Source organism: Fusarium odoratissimum (assembly GCF_000260195.1).
Source record: "Fusarium odoratissimum NRRL 54006 unplaced genomic scaffold supercont1.21, whole genome shotgun sequence".
NCBI lineage: Eukaryota > Fungi > Ascomycota > Sordariomycetes > Hypocreales > Nectriaceae > Fusarium > Fusarium odoratissimum.
The window spans coordinates 308,945-325,816 of record NW_022158706.1 but is presented as its reverse complement, the minus strand read 5'-3'; the positions used below and the strand labels follow the sequence as shown (position 1 = coordinate 325,816).

The following is a 16,872-nucleotide window of genomic DNA, read 5'->3' as shown; positions in this document are numbered from 1 at the left end:
CCTTCTCGAGTATAGCCCAGAAACCAACACGAGGCTATATCGGGCGGGATCTTTGAAACACAGAAGAGCATGCTTGACAAGTAAACAAATCATTCAGGTTTACCATCAGCTGCGAACTATTCCCTGAACTTAGCTTTTGTGAGTGCCTCGAGAGTTCAACCCGAACTTAGGATGCCTACGATTTGATTTCCTGTCGTATCCCAAAGTTACTGGCGTTTGAACAGGTTCAAAAGATTTTACTATCGTGATTCGATGGGTTGATTTAAATTCATCTTTATACAGCGTATTAATTGAAAACGAGAGGTCAGAGTACTACAATACCTTTGGCTTCCTCGCATGGCATTATCAAAGCGCAGAACTAGAGGCCGATATCGACTTAAGCGCCGGCACATCAGTGGTCAAGGTACTTTTGGTATCGATGATGTGCTAAAGTTAGACCTCGTATTTCGGCAATTCGGCACCACATGCTATCAAAACTCAGCGATCCATTGCTTTTCCGCCTGTCCTTTGAGATAAGTCATTGGGGCTTCCCTTCAGCTAGTCCAATCATCTTCTTGCCCGTAAAAGGAGTTCAATGATTCTCGAACTGGAAGGTAGTATTGGATAGTCGGCCATTAGAACCTCAGTTTATCTATATATTACACATGATTTGATGTATAAAGGTGAGTCTGGCCTTGAAATTGCATCTATTCTCAACTAGCTCGGTCCATCGCTTTTAAGCATTCTGAATCAAGACATGCGTTACATCGTGGGATTTCTTCTCGTCTTTTTGAGCTTGTGCATGGGTGAAGAGGTGCGCGTCGCTCATGAAACGCGAAATAGCCATGGGGACATGTGGATTAAAGGGGAGCGGATTGACCCGGACGCTCGCCTTCTCCTTCGCATTGGCTTAAAGCAGTCAAACCTCGAGGACGCGGACAGTCTCATCCACAACGTCTCGCACCCGTCATCTCCCGCATATGGCAAGCATTACTCCAGACAAGATATCGTTGAGCTGTTTGCACCGTCTAATGATACGGTCGAGACGGTCCGCTCGTGGATATCAAGACATGGCGGTTCTTCAGCACTGTCGCGAGATCGGGGATGGCTACACGCCAACATGTCGGTCGTAGAAGCAGAGAGCATGCTTAACGCCAGTTATTACAAGTACCGCCATACCCTTCAAGATTATTCAGCAGTATCATGCGAGGAATACTATCTTCCTGCCATTGTTCGGCCACATATCGACTTTGTTACCCCTGGCGTGATGCTTCTAGCGCCTAAGCAGCCTCGCATCAACAGCAAAGTCAAGAGACAGGAACCACCTATTTTTCAACCTGATTCCACGAGTCCGCCTTCGACAGGCACGTCAAAGTGTGGTGACGCTATCACTCCCGATTGCATACGAAAACTCTACAATATCCCCAAGAACACATTAAAACACTCGTCCAATAGTCTGGGAATCTTCGAGGCAGGCGACTATTATGCCCAAGAAGATTTAGATATGTTCTTTGGCAAATTCGCGCCCAACATCCCTAAGGGGACCCACCCTCACCTCGTTTCAATCGATGGGGGCTCTGCACCGGTCAAGCCATCTGAAGCCGATGGAGAATCCGATCTCGACCTGCAGGTCGCTTACCCGCTTATATACCCTCAGTCCATCACGTTATATCAAACTGACGACAAAGTATACACTGTGAATGGAGCTGGAGGGCTGTTTAACAACTTCCTCAACGCCATTGACGGATCATATTGTTCTTACGAGGCCTTTGGAGAGAATGGTAATGATCCTGCATTCGATGATGTTTATCCTGATACACAACCTGGTGGCTACACAGGTAAGACGCAATGCGGCATCTCGAAACCTACGAACGTGATTTCCATCTCGTACAGTAAGTCGGAGTCTGACTTACATTTCTACTACCAGCAACGCCAGTGCAACGAGTTCATGAAACTGGCACTCCAGGGACATACCGTTCTAGTTGCTTCCGGTGATGCCGGCGTGGCCTCGCGCTCCTGGGATCCAGAGCCGAACGGATGTCTCGGTTCGAACAATACGGTGTTCAATCCCAACTTCCCCGGAAACTGTCCCTACGTCACAGTTGTTGGTGGAACTAGACTACCTCCTGGCTCTCCGGCGATTGAGCCAGAGGTTGCTGCGTATCTCCCACATCAAGACGGTTCGGATAGCACATACACAAGTGGTGGAGGTTTCAGCACCATCTATTCGATCCCAAGCTATCAGAAAGCAGCACTCGATAAATACTACGTGCACCATGACCCAGGTTACAAATACTTCAGTGCTTTGCATAATGCTACACACAACGACACAGCCCCCATTGGGGCGAATGGTGGCATTTACAATCGCATAGGGAGAGGCATGTCAGAGTAAGTCCATCGTTCCCGCCTTATAATGATTCGCATCATTGACCTGCTTTACTTTATAGTGTTTCGGCTATCAGTCAAGACATAGCAACCTACGCGGGTGGCGAATACGGGCTCATCAGCGGTACTAGCGCAGCGACGCCTTTGTTTGCTTCCATTGTGACACTCATCAATGAACAGAGACTCAAAGCTGGAAAGGGTCCTGTTGGATTCATCAATCCAGTCATGTATCAAAATCCCCAAATATTCAACGATATCACAAAAGGGTATAACGAGGGATGCGATACAAAAGGGTTCTCTGCAGTCCCGGGATGGGACCCGGTAACTCGGCTTGGGACACCTAGGTATCCTGAGATGTTGAAGTTGTTCATGGGCTTACCCTAAATAGTAATCAGGAACAAGGTTGGTTTTTATAGAATTCTGTGACGGCTTGTCCGGCATGGGAGACTGTCTCTCTCCGATTCTCTGCCGTGATAAGGATCACATCTTTACTTAAGTGTTAAAGCTTAAAAAGATAGTAAATCTCTAGGACTTAGTTAAACAAGACATATATAACAATTACTTCTATACCTTAATAATACTAATAAACAGGCAACTAAAAGAAAGAGTTTATTAATACTAACAATATTAATTAAAGAAGCTCTTAATTTCTGTATAAACTATTAGGCATGGTTATAATTTCCTCTTTATAATACTAAGACAAGTATAAAATCCCAGGATATACATCTTGATTCTCCGCTTTCTTATACACGACGTCATCGACTATGTAAGTTTCACATTATGCTGCCAGCCAAGGAGTCAAGAACCAATGAAATATGGCAAAGCCGAATCACCGCATATTGGGCTGCGGGGATAAAGCAGGCTGGTGATTTAAGCTGAAGGCTTGCATTATGCTGTGTAACAGTTGGGTAGCACAACGTCAATAGTCTCCTCTGCAGCTTCGAAGGTGGCTCACCGTGCATCGGGCTCCATACGGATCTTGCCCTTCCCGAAAATCTCGTATTTATTCTTTGCTTGGGAATGGTCCTTCACACTTTCTCCTCTTCGTTGTATATTACCTAAATCCTCGGCTCTCTTGTTGAGCCCGTTGAGAAACGGAAGTCCACTTTTCCGCCTGAACATAAACAACCTGTCGACCCTCTCAAAATGATTACACAGTCCTCTCCAACGGAGCTCTCATACGTCGGCACCGCTGTGGTCCTCTTCGCAGTTTTGCTTTGGTGGATAATATCGACGTTGACCTCTCCATTGCGACCTTATCCCGGCCCTCTTTTCGCTAGTGGGTATTTCACAGATTAAGATAAAATGCAGAGGGTAACGGTCTCTTGTCTCTAGAGTGGACGAACCTTTGGCGTTTATATCAAGTCCGGACTCAGAAATACCAATGGACCATTCAAAACCTTCACAAGAAATACGGTCCCATTATTAGAATCGGTCCAAACTTACTAGATCTGGACTATCCCGAACTGATCAAAATTATATATGGTACAGACCGTAGATGGCTCAAGGTAAGTGCGGTAGGCATAGAGCGGTAACACAGCTGACGTCTACTAGACACAGTTCTATATCAATAACAGTAGTATGGTGGATGGTAAGATCAAGCATAATCTGTTCAGCACAACGAGCCCAGCAGAACACGCACAGATGAAAAAGCCGATGGCTAAGTATTATGCATCAAGCAATGTTCTGACCTTGGAGGTAAAGATGGACCAAGTAATCGAGGAGCTCTGCAAACAAATCGACAACCGGTTTCTAGAGGACGACAAAACCTTTGATCTAGCAGAATGTCTGGGATTATGTGTGTACATTCTTGGCTTCCAAGCTTGACTGCTCACTCACTGTATCAGATACTTGGGACATGATCGGTTCTTTGACTTTCAGCCAGCCCTTCGGGTACATGAAAAAGGGGTCACGACTTTGACGGGACCATCATAGCATCTGCACTATCGGTAGACTACTTCGCTCAAATCGGCCAAATGCCCTTCCTGGACTGGCTTCTCAACAAGAATCCCATGGTGCGCAGTGGTCCTCCGGATATGAGCCATGTCACTCACTTCTCGATCGCCCAACTACAGCGCCGGCTTGAGCAACAGGAGCAGCGCAAGTCATCAGAAGAGCCAGACTTTCTAGACCACTTCATTGATGGAATGGAGAGCAATCCAGATTCTATTAATGCAAAGCTCGTGCTAAACTTCCTATTAGCTAACATCCTTACTAGAGCAGACACCACTGCGATTACACTTCGTGCTATCTTTGACTTTTTGTTGCAAAACCAACATGCCATGACCAAGCTCAAGAGCGAAATCCTCATGCTGGGCTTCAATGGTGCTGAGGCTGTGCCATACAGTAGAGCTCGATCGCTGCCTTATCTTGACGCTGCCATCCGGGAATCGCTGAGAATGCACCCCTCTGTCGCTATGCCTCTTGAGCGCTACGTTCCAAATACTGGACTGACGTTACCAGACGGTAGCTTCATACCTCCTGGAGTTGCCGTAGGCTTGAACCCATACATCATCGGTCGCAATGAAGTGGTCTGGGGTGAAGACACTCATCGATTTCGTCCTGATCGATGGCTCAAGGCAGAAGACGAAAGTGAAGAGGAATACCAGCGGCGTTTGAGGAAGATGAATGGAGCCGATCTAACTTTCGGCGGAGGTTCTCGAATTTGCATCGGGAGACATATTGCTCTTATACATATCTACAAGGCTGTAGCTACATTGGTTTCACGGTATGACATTCAACTTGCGGATCAAAATGTCAGGATGAAGATCGTATCTGGATGGTTTCCGCGTCAAACCGGATTAGTTGTCAGAATGCGCAAAAGATCAGAAATGGGGAAGCTTTGAACAGGAAGGGAACAAAGTTTGTCAGATTGCTGAGCTATATATCAATAACCATTCCTTCATCTCCAGGATACAAGGACCCTTCACTCTCAAGTCTCTGCAACAAGTTCTCAAAGTCCGCCCAGTCACAGCCAATCTCATCAGGGAGTATCGGCATGTTAAATGGCTGACCCGAGAACGGATCGAGGATGCCCTCGTCCATTGATAAATTCGGATGGCTGAGCATTGCAGGATCCGATTGGCCTAAGGATTCTGCAAAGGTCTGATTACCTCCCTGCGGGTCTGTCAAAGGTGTCACATTTTGATCGGATAAGCTTGTTGACGAGTTCAGCGCTGGAGTTCTGTGGTGGCTATCCTTTGGAGCTGAGATGGGTCTCATAGCTTCTTGGACAACACGAAGAAGGCCATTTAGAATGGTGTTCAAGCGGTCTTCTTCACTGAGGCCAACACAGTAGCAGCGGACCAAGTCAGCGGCTGTCACGAGGAGCTGTCCTAGTTAGCATCGTAATACTCATAGTAAATGACTGAACTTACACTTTGGTCAATTTTGGAGACACGGGAATGAGGCTGTTTCAAGATATGCACCGCCAGAACATACATAGCATGAAGTAACGGAAAATAAGCAGGTGCAAATAGATGTGACGCCGAGTCGTCGTTATCAGCGAGAAGATGAATCATCTTTCTTGCTGAGTTTGCAACCATCGATTGACCGTTGCGGATCTGGTATTCCCATGGCGTATCTTTGGCAATGATCTCTACTGCCATGTGCAGAGCGTTTTTGCTGATCAGAAGGGAGTTGCGGTTCAACATGATGAGGCTGCAACACATTAGCTTCAAAAGGCATCGGCTGGCTTTGATGAACTTACGCGTTATGGTAGTGTAGAGACACAAATGACGCAAGGCCCAAGTTTTCTGGTACGCGCATAAAGTCCGACGTAGGTCTATCGCATATTAGCAACCAGGTAGCTCCTGCAATGAGGTGACCTACCTTATACCAGCAGGGACACTATTAGCCCAGTTCGTCAACATCAAAAAGGCCTCTCCAGTACTAGTAACTTTCTCCTTAACAACCGCCTCAATGGCCCGTCTACTAGCCCTTTCCTCAAGCTGTCTTGCCGTAGCGCACCGACGACTCATCTTGCTAAAGACATTCGCCATCGATAACGAAATACGCGACGGCTCAAGCGCAGTAGACTTAAGAACATCCAGGTCCAGGGTGTCGAACGCGTCATCCGAGATCGTGGATACGTAGCCAAGCTGGAACGAGAAAAGCTTCTCATAGCTATACAGAGCCCACCACGCAGGATTCCAGGCATCGAGATCTAGAGGTTTCTTTCTATTCTTTCCGGGCTTGTTGAGGCCGAGGGAGTGGGCGATTGAAAGGCAGATACCGAGCGTTGTCCAAGCTGAGATGATTTCGTCGTTCAGGCGGAGACATACTGAGAAAAGAAAGAGGACTTCGATGGTGTCGTATGATACGTTGCCGATGAAATGTCCAAGTGCGCTGCGGGCTAGAGACAGTGTTTCGGTCATGTAAGCCTTTCGCTCGGCATGTTGAAGAATGCATCCTCCCGCAGCGAAGAGTAGATGACTTCTCAGCGCTGCAATGTCAACCGAGTGCGACGTCAAGCTCCCAGGGTGCGGAGGGTGAGATTGCACGACATCGGCACGAGCTTGGTCGAGCCTCACAACAGGGTAAAACGTATGTATCTCCCTCGCATATGCGTCGAACAAAGTCTGGGGTACCCATGTCTCCGGTATGATTGGGATTCCGTGCTGGGGCTGAGATACCGATTGCGGGTTTAGAGTGGAGGGGGGATATGAGCCAAAATGGTAAGGGATGCTCAGCCGGAAACAAGCCAGATCCAGCCATTCCGTCAATATCTGGAAAGACGTGGTGCCAGCACTTTGTCGCCAGATCGGCAAAGGGTTGCTAATCGTGTCTGTATGAGAAGAGTCTCTACTCTGCGACGGTCTCGGACTCTGCGACCTCGCGCGAATCGGCCCAGTAACCACCGCAATCGTCCTCGGCTCAGCAACAGAATGCCTCCTCTCCACCGCCCCATCAGCACCAGCCTGCAATCCATACTCCGACGGACTCGCAGACGTGACAGACCCTCCATCAGTGGACTTGCCCGCCTCTCGTCTCTTGATCAACTTCCCCGGCCTGCGCCTATCTTCTGTAACGCAAGCGATTCCCGCAAGGATACAAGCCTGACAAGAGGGCTGCTGTTCGTCACAGCGCGTTTTGCGACTCCGACAGTAGTTGCACGCGAAATTGAGGCGGCGCCGTTTGCTGGATCTGGGGATCCCGGGGCTGCCTTCGGTATCCATTGGAGAGGGCATGGGGTCGGCAGCGTGGGGGATATAATGTGGAGGAGTGATTTGTGATGATGATTGGATTGATGCGATGCCGGTAGATGAAGACGGGTTCCGGTGACAAGGGTTTGAGAGAGATTGAAGATCTGGAGTTGATGGGTACTGTGTGTTTGGGTGATGAGATACCGAGCCGACGGAGGCGCAGACAGCGTATTTTAATAAACGATCGGTAAACCTTTGTGCTTCCCCGCATTCATTCCCCTCGGAGACTCGGCTCCACCCCCGCAACCCAAGCTCACGATGCTAGGTCCATCGTGTAACAACCAATCGGAATCTATTCGTTACGCTATCAGACTAACTTAGTACGCAGGCCCAGACCACGACTCCGACCCGGGGGCGATTTGATTGATATAAACCTCGTTTCGTCGCTGCTTTAGATATGGGACATCAAACTCATCCAGTTGACAAGGTGTAGTCATGGCTGAGCGACGCGATTCTTTCGGTACGAAACCTGATGTCGATGCTGTTGAGGATATCATCAAGACACCTCATCATGAAGCTCACGATGCGTCTGGTACGGTTAATTTGTATCAGGACGGAACTGTTGTTCTGGTCCCGACGCCTAGTCCTGATCCCAAAGGTAAACGCACCATTCTTTTTGATTGTCGTCGACTCACATTTTATGATAGATCCTCTCAACTTGCCCGTCTGGCGCAAGTACATGATCATCCTCCTCGTCGGCTTCTATTCCGGCATCTCAGTCCTAGGTACCTCCGGTCTCGGCTCCGTCGCTCCAGAACTCTACGCGCTTTATCACAACGACAACCCCAAGCGCATCAGCGATTTGCTTACATATCCCACTCTTTTCATGGGAATCGGCAATTTGCTCTCCATGCCTCTCGCCAACGCCATTGGCCGTCGACCAGTCTTCCTCTTCTCTCTTCTTCTTCTGACAGTTTCTGGAATTTGGTGTGCTTGCTCAAAGTCGCTTACAAGCCATATCGCGGGCCGTAACATCTTCAGTCTAGCTGCTGGGCAGAGCGAGGCCCTTGCACCTTTGATCGTGCAAGAGATTCACTTCCTTCATCAACATGGCATCAAGCTGTCATACTTTGTTGGAGTTCAGAACACGCTTACTGCGGCCCTCTTCACTGCGACTACATACATCGTCCCATCGCTTGGATTGCCCTGGTGGTATGGTATCATGACCATCATCAATGGTTTCACGATGATCATGTCTATCTTCTTCCTGGCTGAGACTCGCTACGACCGACCCGAGGACGCGACTGGTAAGCTTTTTTCAGTCCTCTTCATTAGTCGATACTAACCTTAAACAGAGGGCGCAGTCCATCTGAAGCTCGACAAGAACGGCAACGTAGCCCGCGAAGGTACCAACGAAGTTTTGTACCAAGTCACAACCCGCAACGGCGTTGTTCTCCAACCTGAGAAGTTTGGCGAGAGAACATGGCGCGACGATATGAAATTGTTCCACGGCAAGGCGGACTGGAAGAGCCTTGTCTCATTCTACAAGGACGTCGGGCTCTCTCTCATCCTGCCACCTATCTTCTGGATCTTTATCCTCAATGGTGCTTTCCTAGGTCTTTACATCTACCAAGCCTCAACCTTCGCTGTTATTCTGGTTCAGCCGCCCTATAACTTCGACGGCAAACTTCTCGGCTATGTGCAGCTTGTTCAGATCATCGATTGTCTACTTGCCGTCCCGCTACTCGGATATGGCTCGGATATCATCTGCAGATTCATGAGTCGACGAAATAAAGGTGTTTTCGAGGTAAGCTTCCTTCCCAGCTTTTCAAGACCGCATACTGACTGATACAGCCTGAATATCGTCTTCTTGTCTTGGTCATCCCCGCGGCTTGTGCGATCATCTCAGCAATTGTCTACGGCCACGCAGCCGCCTCGCCCAACGACTATCACTGGATCGCTATCGTCGCTCCATATCACCTCGGCTTCTTCTCTTTCCTCGGTGCGAACTTGGTCGGAATCACTTTCGTCATGGACAGTTACCCCAACAAGTCTGGACCTCTTCTTCTGGTGGTTTGCGCTGGCCGGGGTTTCGTGTCATTCGGTTTGAGCTACGCAACTGTACCTTCGATTCAATCCCTTGGGTACGACGGTGCGATGAACATTCTTGCTATTATCTGTGGCATTCTGAGTGGTATGGGAATCATCATGTACTTTATCGGAAAGCGTGTTCGTGAGTGGGCGCGTCGACGTATCTGGCCTAAGCATCACGAGGAGTAGGGTTTGGCAAGAAACGAGGGTATGAAGACTAGAACATTATGTCTCTAACTTGATTAATTGAGCACCTTTATTGAATGATTCAGGATGCAGAGATCCACGTATCTGTCTTCTTGCATAAGAATTCTATAATGCAATGCTTTAGTGTGAAGTCTCAATACTGCCTAATCGGGAAATATCAAGAGTGGGACGGTAGGATGACAAACCACGAACCAGCAGATTGCTATTGGCGAGCCGTGTCCTTGCTGGACATAAAACTCGCCTCTGTTAAGCGACTTTCGCTGCATTGATCTTTCTCCTGACAAGGCCTTTAAACGGTCAGTCATATTACGGCTTCTTATATGGACCTCAGCTATAGACCTTTTCTTGTGTAACAGCTTTAGTTCTTAGGCTAGCACGTTTTTTTTGTTTCGTTTATCAGCATTGACTCCGTCGCTGAACTACCAATGGCATTGCATCCATGCACGTCAAACTCATGCACTGTAGCCTAGTGGAACCATACGCCAACAGTGAGTTTAATTAGACCTTATGCAAAGCAGCGCGGGTAGCCCATGCATTGAATTGCAGGGATCAAATTCTGCTTCTAGTTCCAGAAGAATGCTAATGCATTCAGACATGGAGCCCGTGGCATAAAAGATAGCCTGTCAAGGTTACATAGACGACAACATAGAGTATCGCGTTAAAGGGCAGACACAGGATCTCGTGAACATCTGTCAGGGTTCTTAAAGGACTGCAGTCCCTGGTATTTGTTCTCCTTGCTTTTCTCTCATGCGGTTTTGCTTCGCGCCCATCAGCCATTCGTTATATCACGAAACAGAGTAGTCGATCTTATCGAGCTAATACAGCAAATAATCACATCCCTAATTCATCTTTCGTTCAATGTTCTCCGCAATGGCCAAATCAAAGTCCAAGACAGAGGCGTCGCCCGACACCGACACCGCCCCCACAGAACCGACTCCCCGTCCCGTGAGCACCTGCGGCAGCGAGCATCTTCTCATGACAACCCGTCGCCAAGCATCAGAACAATATGCCAAAGCAGCCAAAGCCGAAAAGGCCTACCGCACCAAGAAGCGCGCTGCTCTCGCTCGCGCCAACTACAACGAAACAAAGACACACTTCAAAGAAGCCTTCTCGCACCTCTGGCTTGCGTTGAAGGGCGTGTTCCCGGTGATCAAGAACTCAAGATATCTTCTGGGTGAGAGGCGCGATAAGAGGAGACAAGAGGCTGAGAAGAAGAAGCGAGAGAAGAATCTGGAGAGGAAGAAGAAGCTTGAGGAGCAGCTGGCGAGGGAAGAGGCGGAGGCAGAGGCTGATGGAGAGAAAGAGGAGGATAAGTCTGAGGAGTAGGGACTTTAATGAATCATGAGCTTACGCTTGTGATGATGGCTTGTCGGTGTTTTGTACCTTGACTTTTGAGGGTGGCGTTTGTCTCTGGCTTGAGGCAGCGATACCCAACTTTCACTCGTTCATTTCCTTTGTCCTAACGCAATATAGATTATTGCAGTACTTTTTCTGTAATCAAACAATGTTTAATCAATAAACAAATTTTTGCCTAATATTACTTAAATCTCCACGCTTGAGGTCGCAGTGTAACTGAGAGAGCAATAGCAAAAGCCTTATCCTGGATATAGCGTAAACCCGATCGCTACATCATCCAGACCTGCTCTTCATTGACTTTGTAAATGCACCGGTAGCTTCAGGCATGAGGCGCAGAAACTCAATGGTTGAGGTCCAGATCTGCTCCCTCCTTGACAGTGCTCCAATACTTCTCCGCACTTCGCTGACGCAAAGCCCGTCCCCATTTCATGACGGGGAAGATTGTCAGGTTATGTGCCAGACCAGCGAACGCACCCAGGATGAAAGCATTCTGGTAGCCCAGGTTGACAACCCAAGGAGTGACACTGACAGTATTAGCGGAAGCCCATGGTCAATGAGTCGTGTTTGTGTGCTTACCCATATCCAATACCGAAAGCCATCGTATTCCGGATAATGATGGCAGTGGCCAAGGCTTCACTTGCAAGATCGCGATAGCAATCGATGCAGTACGCAATGGAGATCTGCGAACCGGCAGTCGTGGTGAAAGAGATGACGCCCATCGCAAAGACGATTGAGAACCAATGCGCCTCGTAATAAGCTCCGACACCGAACAAGATGCACCCAAAGGGAATGAGGATGAGAGAGGGCAGGAATAGCCAGAGTCGGTGCTCAGCCTCCATGAAGCCCCCGTTTCGACGTGCCATCTTGATGATGAATTTATCGCCAAAGATTCCAGTGTAGATGCACCTAGTTTCTGTCAGCTTCTCACTCGATCGCGGGCGTCGGGGACTTACGCGAGGGTTGTTCCAACAAGGGGAGCGATGAATGTCAGCCCAACTGTCGAAGTAGGCATGTTATAAGGCTTGTTCGACAGAACCATAGACTCTGTCGCGTTCAGAACAGAAAGCCAGACAATATTGCAACCATAGATGAAACCAGCATATGAGATGATGGGAAACGCGAGGAGGAGAATCGGTCGGCTTATGAGCTTGATGAGTCTGTTCTCGCCTTTCAGGTTCTTGCGCTCAATGGGTTTCAGGCGAGAGATGCGTGACTTCTTGCTGAACTCGGGGTTTTCGAGGTCGAAAGTCTCGTTAGGTGCGCTCACGTTGGTGAGAGTGGTAGTCGCGACTTGGTCTTGTTCAGCGTCGTGCTTCGTATCGAGATCGTCTTTGGTATCGGGCCCAGTCGATGTCTGATTCGCGCTAGACACGGTCTGTCCTTCGATATGGTTGCTTTTCATATACTTTACTCTATCGAACTTGGTCTCTTCCATGAAGAAGAAGATGATGAGGAGCAGGACGGCGCAGAAGATGGCACACCAGTACTGTGAGCCTATTAGTTTTTGCTTCTTGTCAACTGGGAAGCGAGTACTCACAAATACCCATTGATACCCTTGTCCATCGTTGATGAAGCCCATGATGAGTGGAGCGATGCCGTTGCTATAACCGAGTGCGAGAGCATAGAGAGCGATGAACTTGCCTCGTTCGTGGGTGAAGAACTGCGCCCAACTATTAGTCTATCATACGTCGTCGCCTTGTGGGAATAATGACTTACGACGTCTGAAACAGTAATTTCCGCCAAAGACTCAATCGGCGCGCCAAAGATGCCCTGCAGAATCTTGGTCGCGATCCACTCCCCGTTTGATCGCACATGTGGCTGCCAGACCATGACGCCCTGGCTATGTCAGCTTCAATACCATCATTCAGATTCAGAGGCTCACTAAAGTGCCCAATGTCGTCAACAGATACACAGGTCGCTTGCCGTACTGGATGGCGATGGCTTGCCAGATGATGCATCCCCAGCCGAAGAAGAGAAACTAGCAAAATGTTAGGCTGTCACTGGAGTCATCAAATGGAGATATAACTACCATGTATCCAGTCCCAGAGTTCAGATCATTGTAGCTCAGGCCAGTAGACTCTGACAGCGGTCCCAAAGTCGAGTACAGCGCAGACGAGCAAATGCCAATAACAAGTACATAACTAACATCACGTCAGTGGACTCCTAACACAGCATGATACCAAAGCGAGGTTGTACATACGCTGCCATGCAAAACGCAGAGAGGTATTTCCTCCTCGGCGACCAGTTCAGCGGATCATCCGGATGAGCTGACGGGGCTGGAACGAGAACAATGTCGTGCTCCGCTCCTTTGGCGTGCTGCGAGTCCATACTTCCCTGGGCGTCGACCAAGTGGACCGTCCCGGGAATCACCTCGATCTGATCTGCCACGTTGGCAGTGGTCTGACTCTGAGTGGGCATTGTGGGTATGATCCAAAGGGAAGATAACGGTGGAGTAAATCTGGTCGTATGTTTGTGGATTCTCTTGGTGGATGGCACCGTCAGCTGGGGTTGTTGTCTGTTTTATATATGCTTGCGGTCACCTATGACCTTATCTCAATAACGCTCTGATAGTTCCAACACTAATTTCTCTGGTACCAGCGCCATACCTTCGTAGCCCGCCAGACGTCTCTCAACCTTATCAGTCTTGACGTCAATCTCTCCACTTCTCAATGCGAAGCCGTTCATCCGAAGCATAGTTCTGGGGTAGCAGAAGCCAGAAATATCCCGATTTGGAGAATAGCTCCAGAAATTAGAGCACAAAGACAATGCGGGGGCGGAGCCATCCTTATCGCTAGCAGACAGCCCGGCCACTTGGTATCCAGGGATATCATCATCCGTAATCAGCTCCTCATTCTCAAGAGAACCGGCGTCTTGGCACGAAATGAATCCAATCTCGTGGATCACCAAAAAGAGAGACAATATTGCAGCCGATGAGCCGCAGGGAGATAAGGATATTTCCTACTCAAGTTAAAGCAGTTTCGTTGGCGAACTGTCTAATATTCTTGTCCAACCAGGTTACTAGAGTTTTCCGAGAGGCTCGGAATACTTCTCCGCATATCAAATCTTTAGCTTATCACAACAGGCGCTAGAGCATGACTACTCGATCGGGAAATAAGAAACCCATCAAGTTACAGACTGTCGGGAATTACACTTCCAGCCAAAATGTTATATAGAGATGGATCAATTAGTGCGATAATGCTGCGTAATGAGATTCTCAGAAGATATAAGACCAGCAGATAATATTCTGAACACTTGAGCCGATTTCTCATTCACAAGCATCAATAGCCAATATGGTTGCTTCACAGTATCCCGTTCGCCCTGCACTTCGCCACGATGAAGAGGAAATCACTGGCTACGTAGACCCATGGGTAGTTTCCCCTGGTGAAACAGCCCACGTCAAGGTACACCAGCCCTCTCATTCTCTTAGCCTCCATACTCACCATCTTAGATCTCCTCTACAAAGCCCAAGCTCAAGTATCAGCTCGTCAGACTACTCCAAGGCCTTGACATGCCCCACGCTCCAACCCCTGCCAAAGAAGTCATCGAGCATGGTCCCAAAGGCGAATTAAACGGTCGCTTTCAAGCGTCTCATCCGGGTTCTTACGCTGTTGTTGATGCATGGAAGAGAGAACCTTTGTTGGGCAAGTCAGAAGGCGTTGAAATTGACTTTTATGTTCAGCCTTGGATGCTTAATGCTCCTCATCCTCAAGCTATCTTGTCCAACCTTGACTCCGCCAAGAGCGCTGGTATAGCTGTTCTTATTGATCGGGATAATCAACTTCTTGTGTGGATTGGTACCTCCAATGGCGTTGAGGTCAAGAAGATCGCTTCTTCAGCCCGTGAACGTCGATGGTTCCATGTTTGCATCACTCTCAAGGGGAGGGAGTTCCAGTTGCAGCTCACTCACATTGCTTCTGGAAACGAAATTGCTCCTTCATCAACCACTGTTCAAACATCTCTTTCCAACACTGCCTGTCTGGACTCGGGTACCCCTATGTACTTTGCAGCCACTACAGCTGCCAGCCCAACATCTGCTTCACAACTACCAGTCCACTTCTTCAACGGCCGCATCGAAGCTCCCCGCTTCAGAGCCTTAGGTCGAAAGAACTGGGACATCGCACGATACGACTTCTCTGTTGGGATTGACACAGATGAGATTTTCGATGTCTCTGGTTCTGGTCTTGATGGCGTTCTTGTCAATGCGCCAACTCGAGCTATTCGCGGGCATGACTGGGATCACAAGCTCATTGGACTCGGCTGGAATGAAGCAACGTATGGTTTCGGTGCTATTCACTTTCACGACGACGATCTCGATGACGCTGCGTGGGACACCGACTTTGAGTTCACTGTCCCTTCTGATCTGCGCTCTGGTGCTTATGCGATCGAAGTTCAAGACACAGAGTCAGATCTCAAAGACGCAATTGTCTTCTTCGTCCGTCCGAAAGAAGTCCGACCGCAGGCAAAGATTGCTTTTGTCTTTTCGACGTTTACGTACCTGGCATATGCGAATGAGCATATGTATGACGAGACCAAGTCAACACATATCTCATTCCCCGAAGGTGTTCAGCTCGTCGCGTCTGATAACTATTACAAGATGGTGCGACGGCATGATCTTGGTCTCGCTATCTACGATCTCCACAGCGATGGCTCAGGCGTTGTATACAGTACCACCAAGCGACCGATTCTGAACGTGCGTCCTGATTATATCCACTGGGGCTTTCAGCGACCACGGGAGTTCTCAGCTGATCTATTGATGGTCGGATTTCTTGAGAAGCATTTCGGCGACGGTTACGACATTCTCACAGACCATGACCTTCATCTCCGCGGCCGCGCTGCATTGTCTCAATACGATGTTGTCATTTCTGGCTCACATCCAGAGTACCCTTCTGCAGAATCTCTGGATGCTTACGAGGGGCATGCCAAAAATGGAGGATCGCTTATTTATGCCGGCGGCAACGGTTTCTATGTAAGCATCGTGATTTTTCCAAGCACTACGATGCTAACAATTCTCTAGTGGAAGTCGGTTACGGACCCGAAGCGACCTCACCGCATGGAAGTGCGACGCGCTGATGTCGGGGCACGAACCCACGAGAACCCTCCAGGCGAGCGCCATCACGCATTGAACGGTCAACTCGGTGGCCTCTGGCGCTCAATCGGCCGCCCACCCAACGAGCTCTGGGGCATTGGCAGCTGTGCTTCTGGCAAAGGGCCCGGTCGACCTTTCATTCCAGCCGATGAAGCCCTAAACAATCCTTCACTGGATTGGCTCTGGAAGGGTCTCAACGAAGAGTCTCGGAAGCTCCTCGGTACAAAGGGTCTTGCCGGCGGTGCAAGTGGCGATGAGCTCGATCGTCTTGACGTTACAATCGGTAGTCCCGCCAATGCGATCTTGCTTGCTCGAAGCGAGCGACATGATGATCATTTCATGCTGTTCAATGAAGAGCTCATCTTCCCCATGATCGGGACCCTCGGCTCAACTTCACCACTTGTGAGGAGCGACATGGTATACTATGAGACGAATGGAGGCGGTTCTGTTTTCAGTGTTGGTAGTATTAACTGGAATAACTCTCTGGCTTGGGATGGGTATCAGAATGATATTGCACAGGTGACTGAAAATGTCATCCGGGAGTTCCTCGCCCGTGGGAAGAAGAATGCATCGGCATGAAAAGAATGAAGCAAACCCGCAAGGCCAAAAGCAAGAATAGCGTTT

The 16,872-nt window shown here is 48.9% G+C and overlaps 7 protein-coding genes across 8 annotated transcripts; 5 read left to right on the top strand and 2 right to left on the bottom strand.

Moving 5' to 3' along the window:
* Nucleotides 1–736: 736 nt before the first annotated feature.
* Nucleotides 737–2,748, top strand: FOIG_11292 (uncharacterized protein; the record flags this gene model as incomplete). The annotated part of the gene is made up of 2 exons (XM_031211847.1): nt 737–2,367; nt 2,427–2,748. 2 exons carry the CDS (start codon nt 737–739, stop codon nt 2,746–2,748), a joined length of 1,953 nt encoding a protein of 650 aa, XP_031058421.1.
* A 674-nt stretch (nt 2,749–3,422) lies between these two features.
* On the top strand, nt 3,423–5,768 carry FOIG_11291 (uncharacterized protein). 2 transcript variants are annotated; one of them, XM_031211846.1, is made up of 4 exons: nt 3,423–3,643; nt 3,700–3,872; nt 3,919–4,162; nt 4,212–5,768. In XM_031211846.1, the coding sequence occupies exon 4, from the start codon at nt 4,341–4,343 to the stop codon at nt 5,208–5,210; it is 870 nt and encodes a 289-aa protein (XP_031058420.1). In that variant the 5' UTR covers nt 3,423–3,643; nt 3,700–3,872; nt 3,919–4,162; nt 4,212–4,340; the 3' UTR covers nt 5,211–5,768. The 2 variants fall into 2 exon arrangements, with proteins under 2 accessions (XP_031058420.1, XP_031058419.1); XM_031211845.1 differs by having other exon boundaries at nt 3,919–5,768.
* On the bottom strand, nt 5,142–7,706 carry FOIG_11290 (uncharacterized protein). Its single transcript, XM_031211844.1, has 4 exons — nt 6,196–7,706; nt 6,074–6,148; nt 5,742–6,024; nt 5,142–5,694 (listed from the first exon to the last, which is right to left on the bottom strand). Exons 1-4 carry the CDS (start codon nt 7,551–7,553, stop codon nt 5,245–5,247), a joined length of 2,166 nt encoding a protein of 721 aa, XP_031058418.1. The 5' UTR covers nt 7,554–7,706; the 3' UTR covers nt 5,142–5,244.
* A 297-nt stretch (nt 7,707–8,003) lies between these two features.
* On the top strand, nt 8,004–9,903 carry FOIG_11289 (uncharacterized protein; the record flags this gene model as incomplete). Its single annotated transcript, XM_031211843.1, has 4 exons — nt 8,004–8,166; nt 8,216–8,815; nt 8,864–9,315; nt 9,363–9,903. 4 exons carry the CDS (start codon nt 8,004–8,006, stop codon nt 9,786–9,788), a joined length of 1,641 nt encoding a protein of 546 aa, XP_031058417.1. The 3' UTR covers nt 9,789–9,903.
* A 773-nt stretch (nt 9,904–10,676) lies between these two features.
* On the top strand, nt 10,677–11,132 carry FOIG_11288 (uncharacterized protein; the record flags this gene model as incomplete). The annotated part of the gene is made up of 1 exon (XM_031211842.1): nt 10,677–11,132. One exon carries the CDS (start codon nt 10,677–10,679, stop codon nt 11,130–11,132), a length of 456 nt encoding a protein of 151 aa, XP_031058416.1.
* A 370-nt stretch (nt 11,133–11,502) lies between these two features.
* Nucleotides 11,503–13,580, bottom strand: FOIG_11287 (uncharacterized protein; the record flags this gene model as incomplete). The annotated part of the gene is made up of 8 exons (XM_031211841.1): nt 11,503–11,686; nt 11,739–12,068; nt 12,116–12,648; nt 12,700–12,822; nt 12,879–12,998; nt 13,045–13,140; nt 13,192–13,303; nt 13,363–13,580. The coding sequence occupies 8 exons, from the start codon at nt 13,578–13,580 to the stop codon at nt 11,503–11,505; spliced, it is 1,716 nt and encodes a 571-aa protein (XP_031058415.1).
* An 872-nt stretch (nt 13,581–14,452) lies between these two features.
* Nucleotides 14,453–16,827, top strand: FOIG_11286 (uncharacterized protein; the record flags this gene model as incomplete). Its single annotated transcript, XM_031211840.1, has 3 exons — nt 14,453–14,563; nt 14,611–16,128; nt 16,177–16,827. The coding sequence occupies 3 exons, from the start codon at nt 14,453–14,455 to the stop codon at nt 16,825–16,827; spliced, it is 2,280 nt and encodes a 759-aa protein (XP_031058414.1).
* Nucleotides 16,828–16,872: the final 45 nt, after the last annotated feature.

What these genes read in the sequence shown, in the direction of transcription:
- FOIG_11290 (XM_031211844.1), bottom strand. Translation starts at nt 7,553, where the DNA reads ATGCCCTCTCCAATGGATACCGAAGGCAGCCCCGGGATCCCCAGATCC. An exon ending in TCTCTACACTACCATAACGC is followed by an intron (nt 6,025 to 6,073) that starts GTAAGTTCATCA and finishes AATGTGTTGCAG; the next exon opens with CCTCATCATGTTGAACCGCA. An exon ending in TCTCCAAAATTGACCAAAGT is followed by an intron (nt 5,695 to 5,741) that starts GTAAGTTCAGTC and finishes TAACTAGGACAG; the next exon opens with CTCCTCGTGACAGCCGCTGA.
- FOIG_11291 (XM_031211846.1), top strand. Translation starts at nt 4,341, where the DNA reads ATGCCCTTCCTGGACTGGCTTCTCAACAAGAATCCCATGGTGCGCAGT.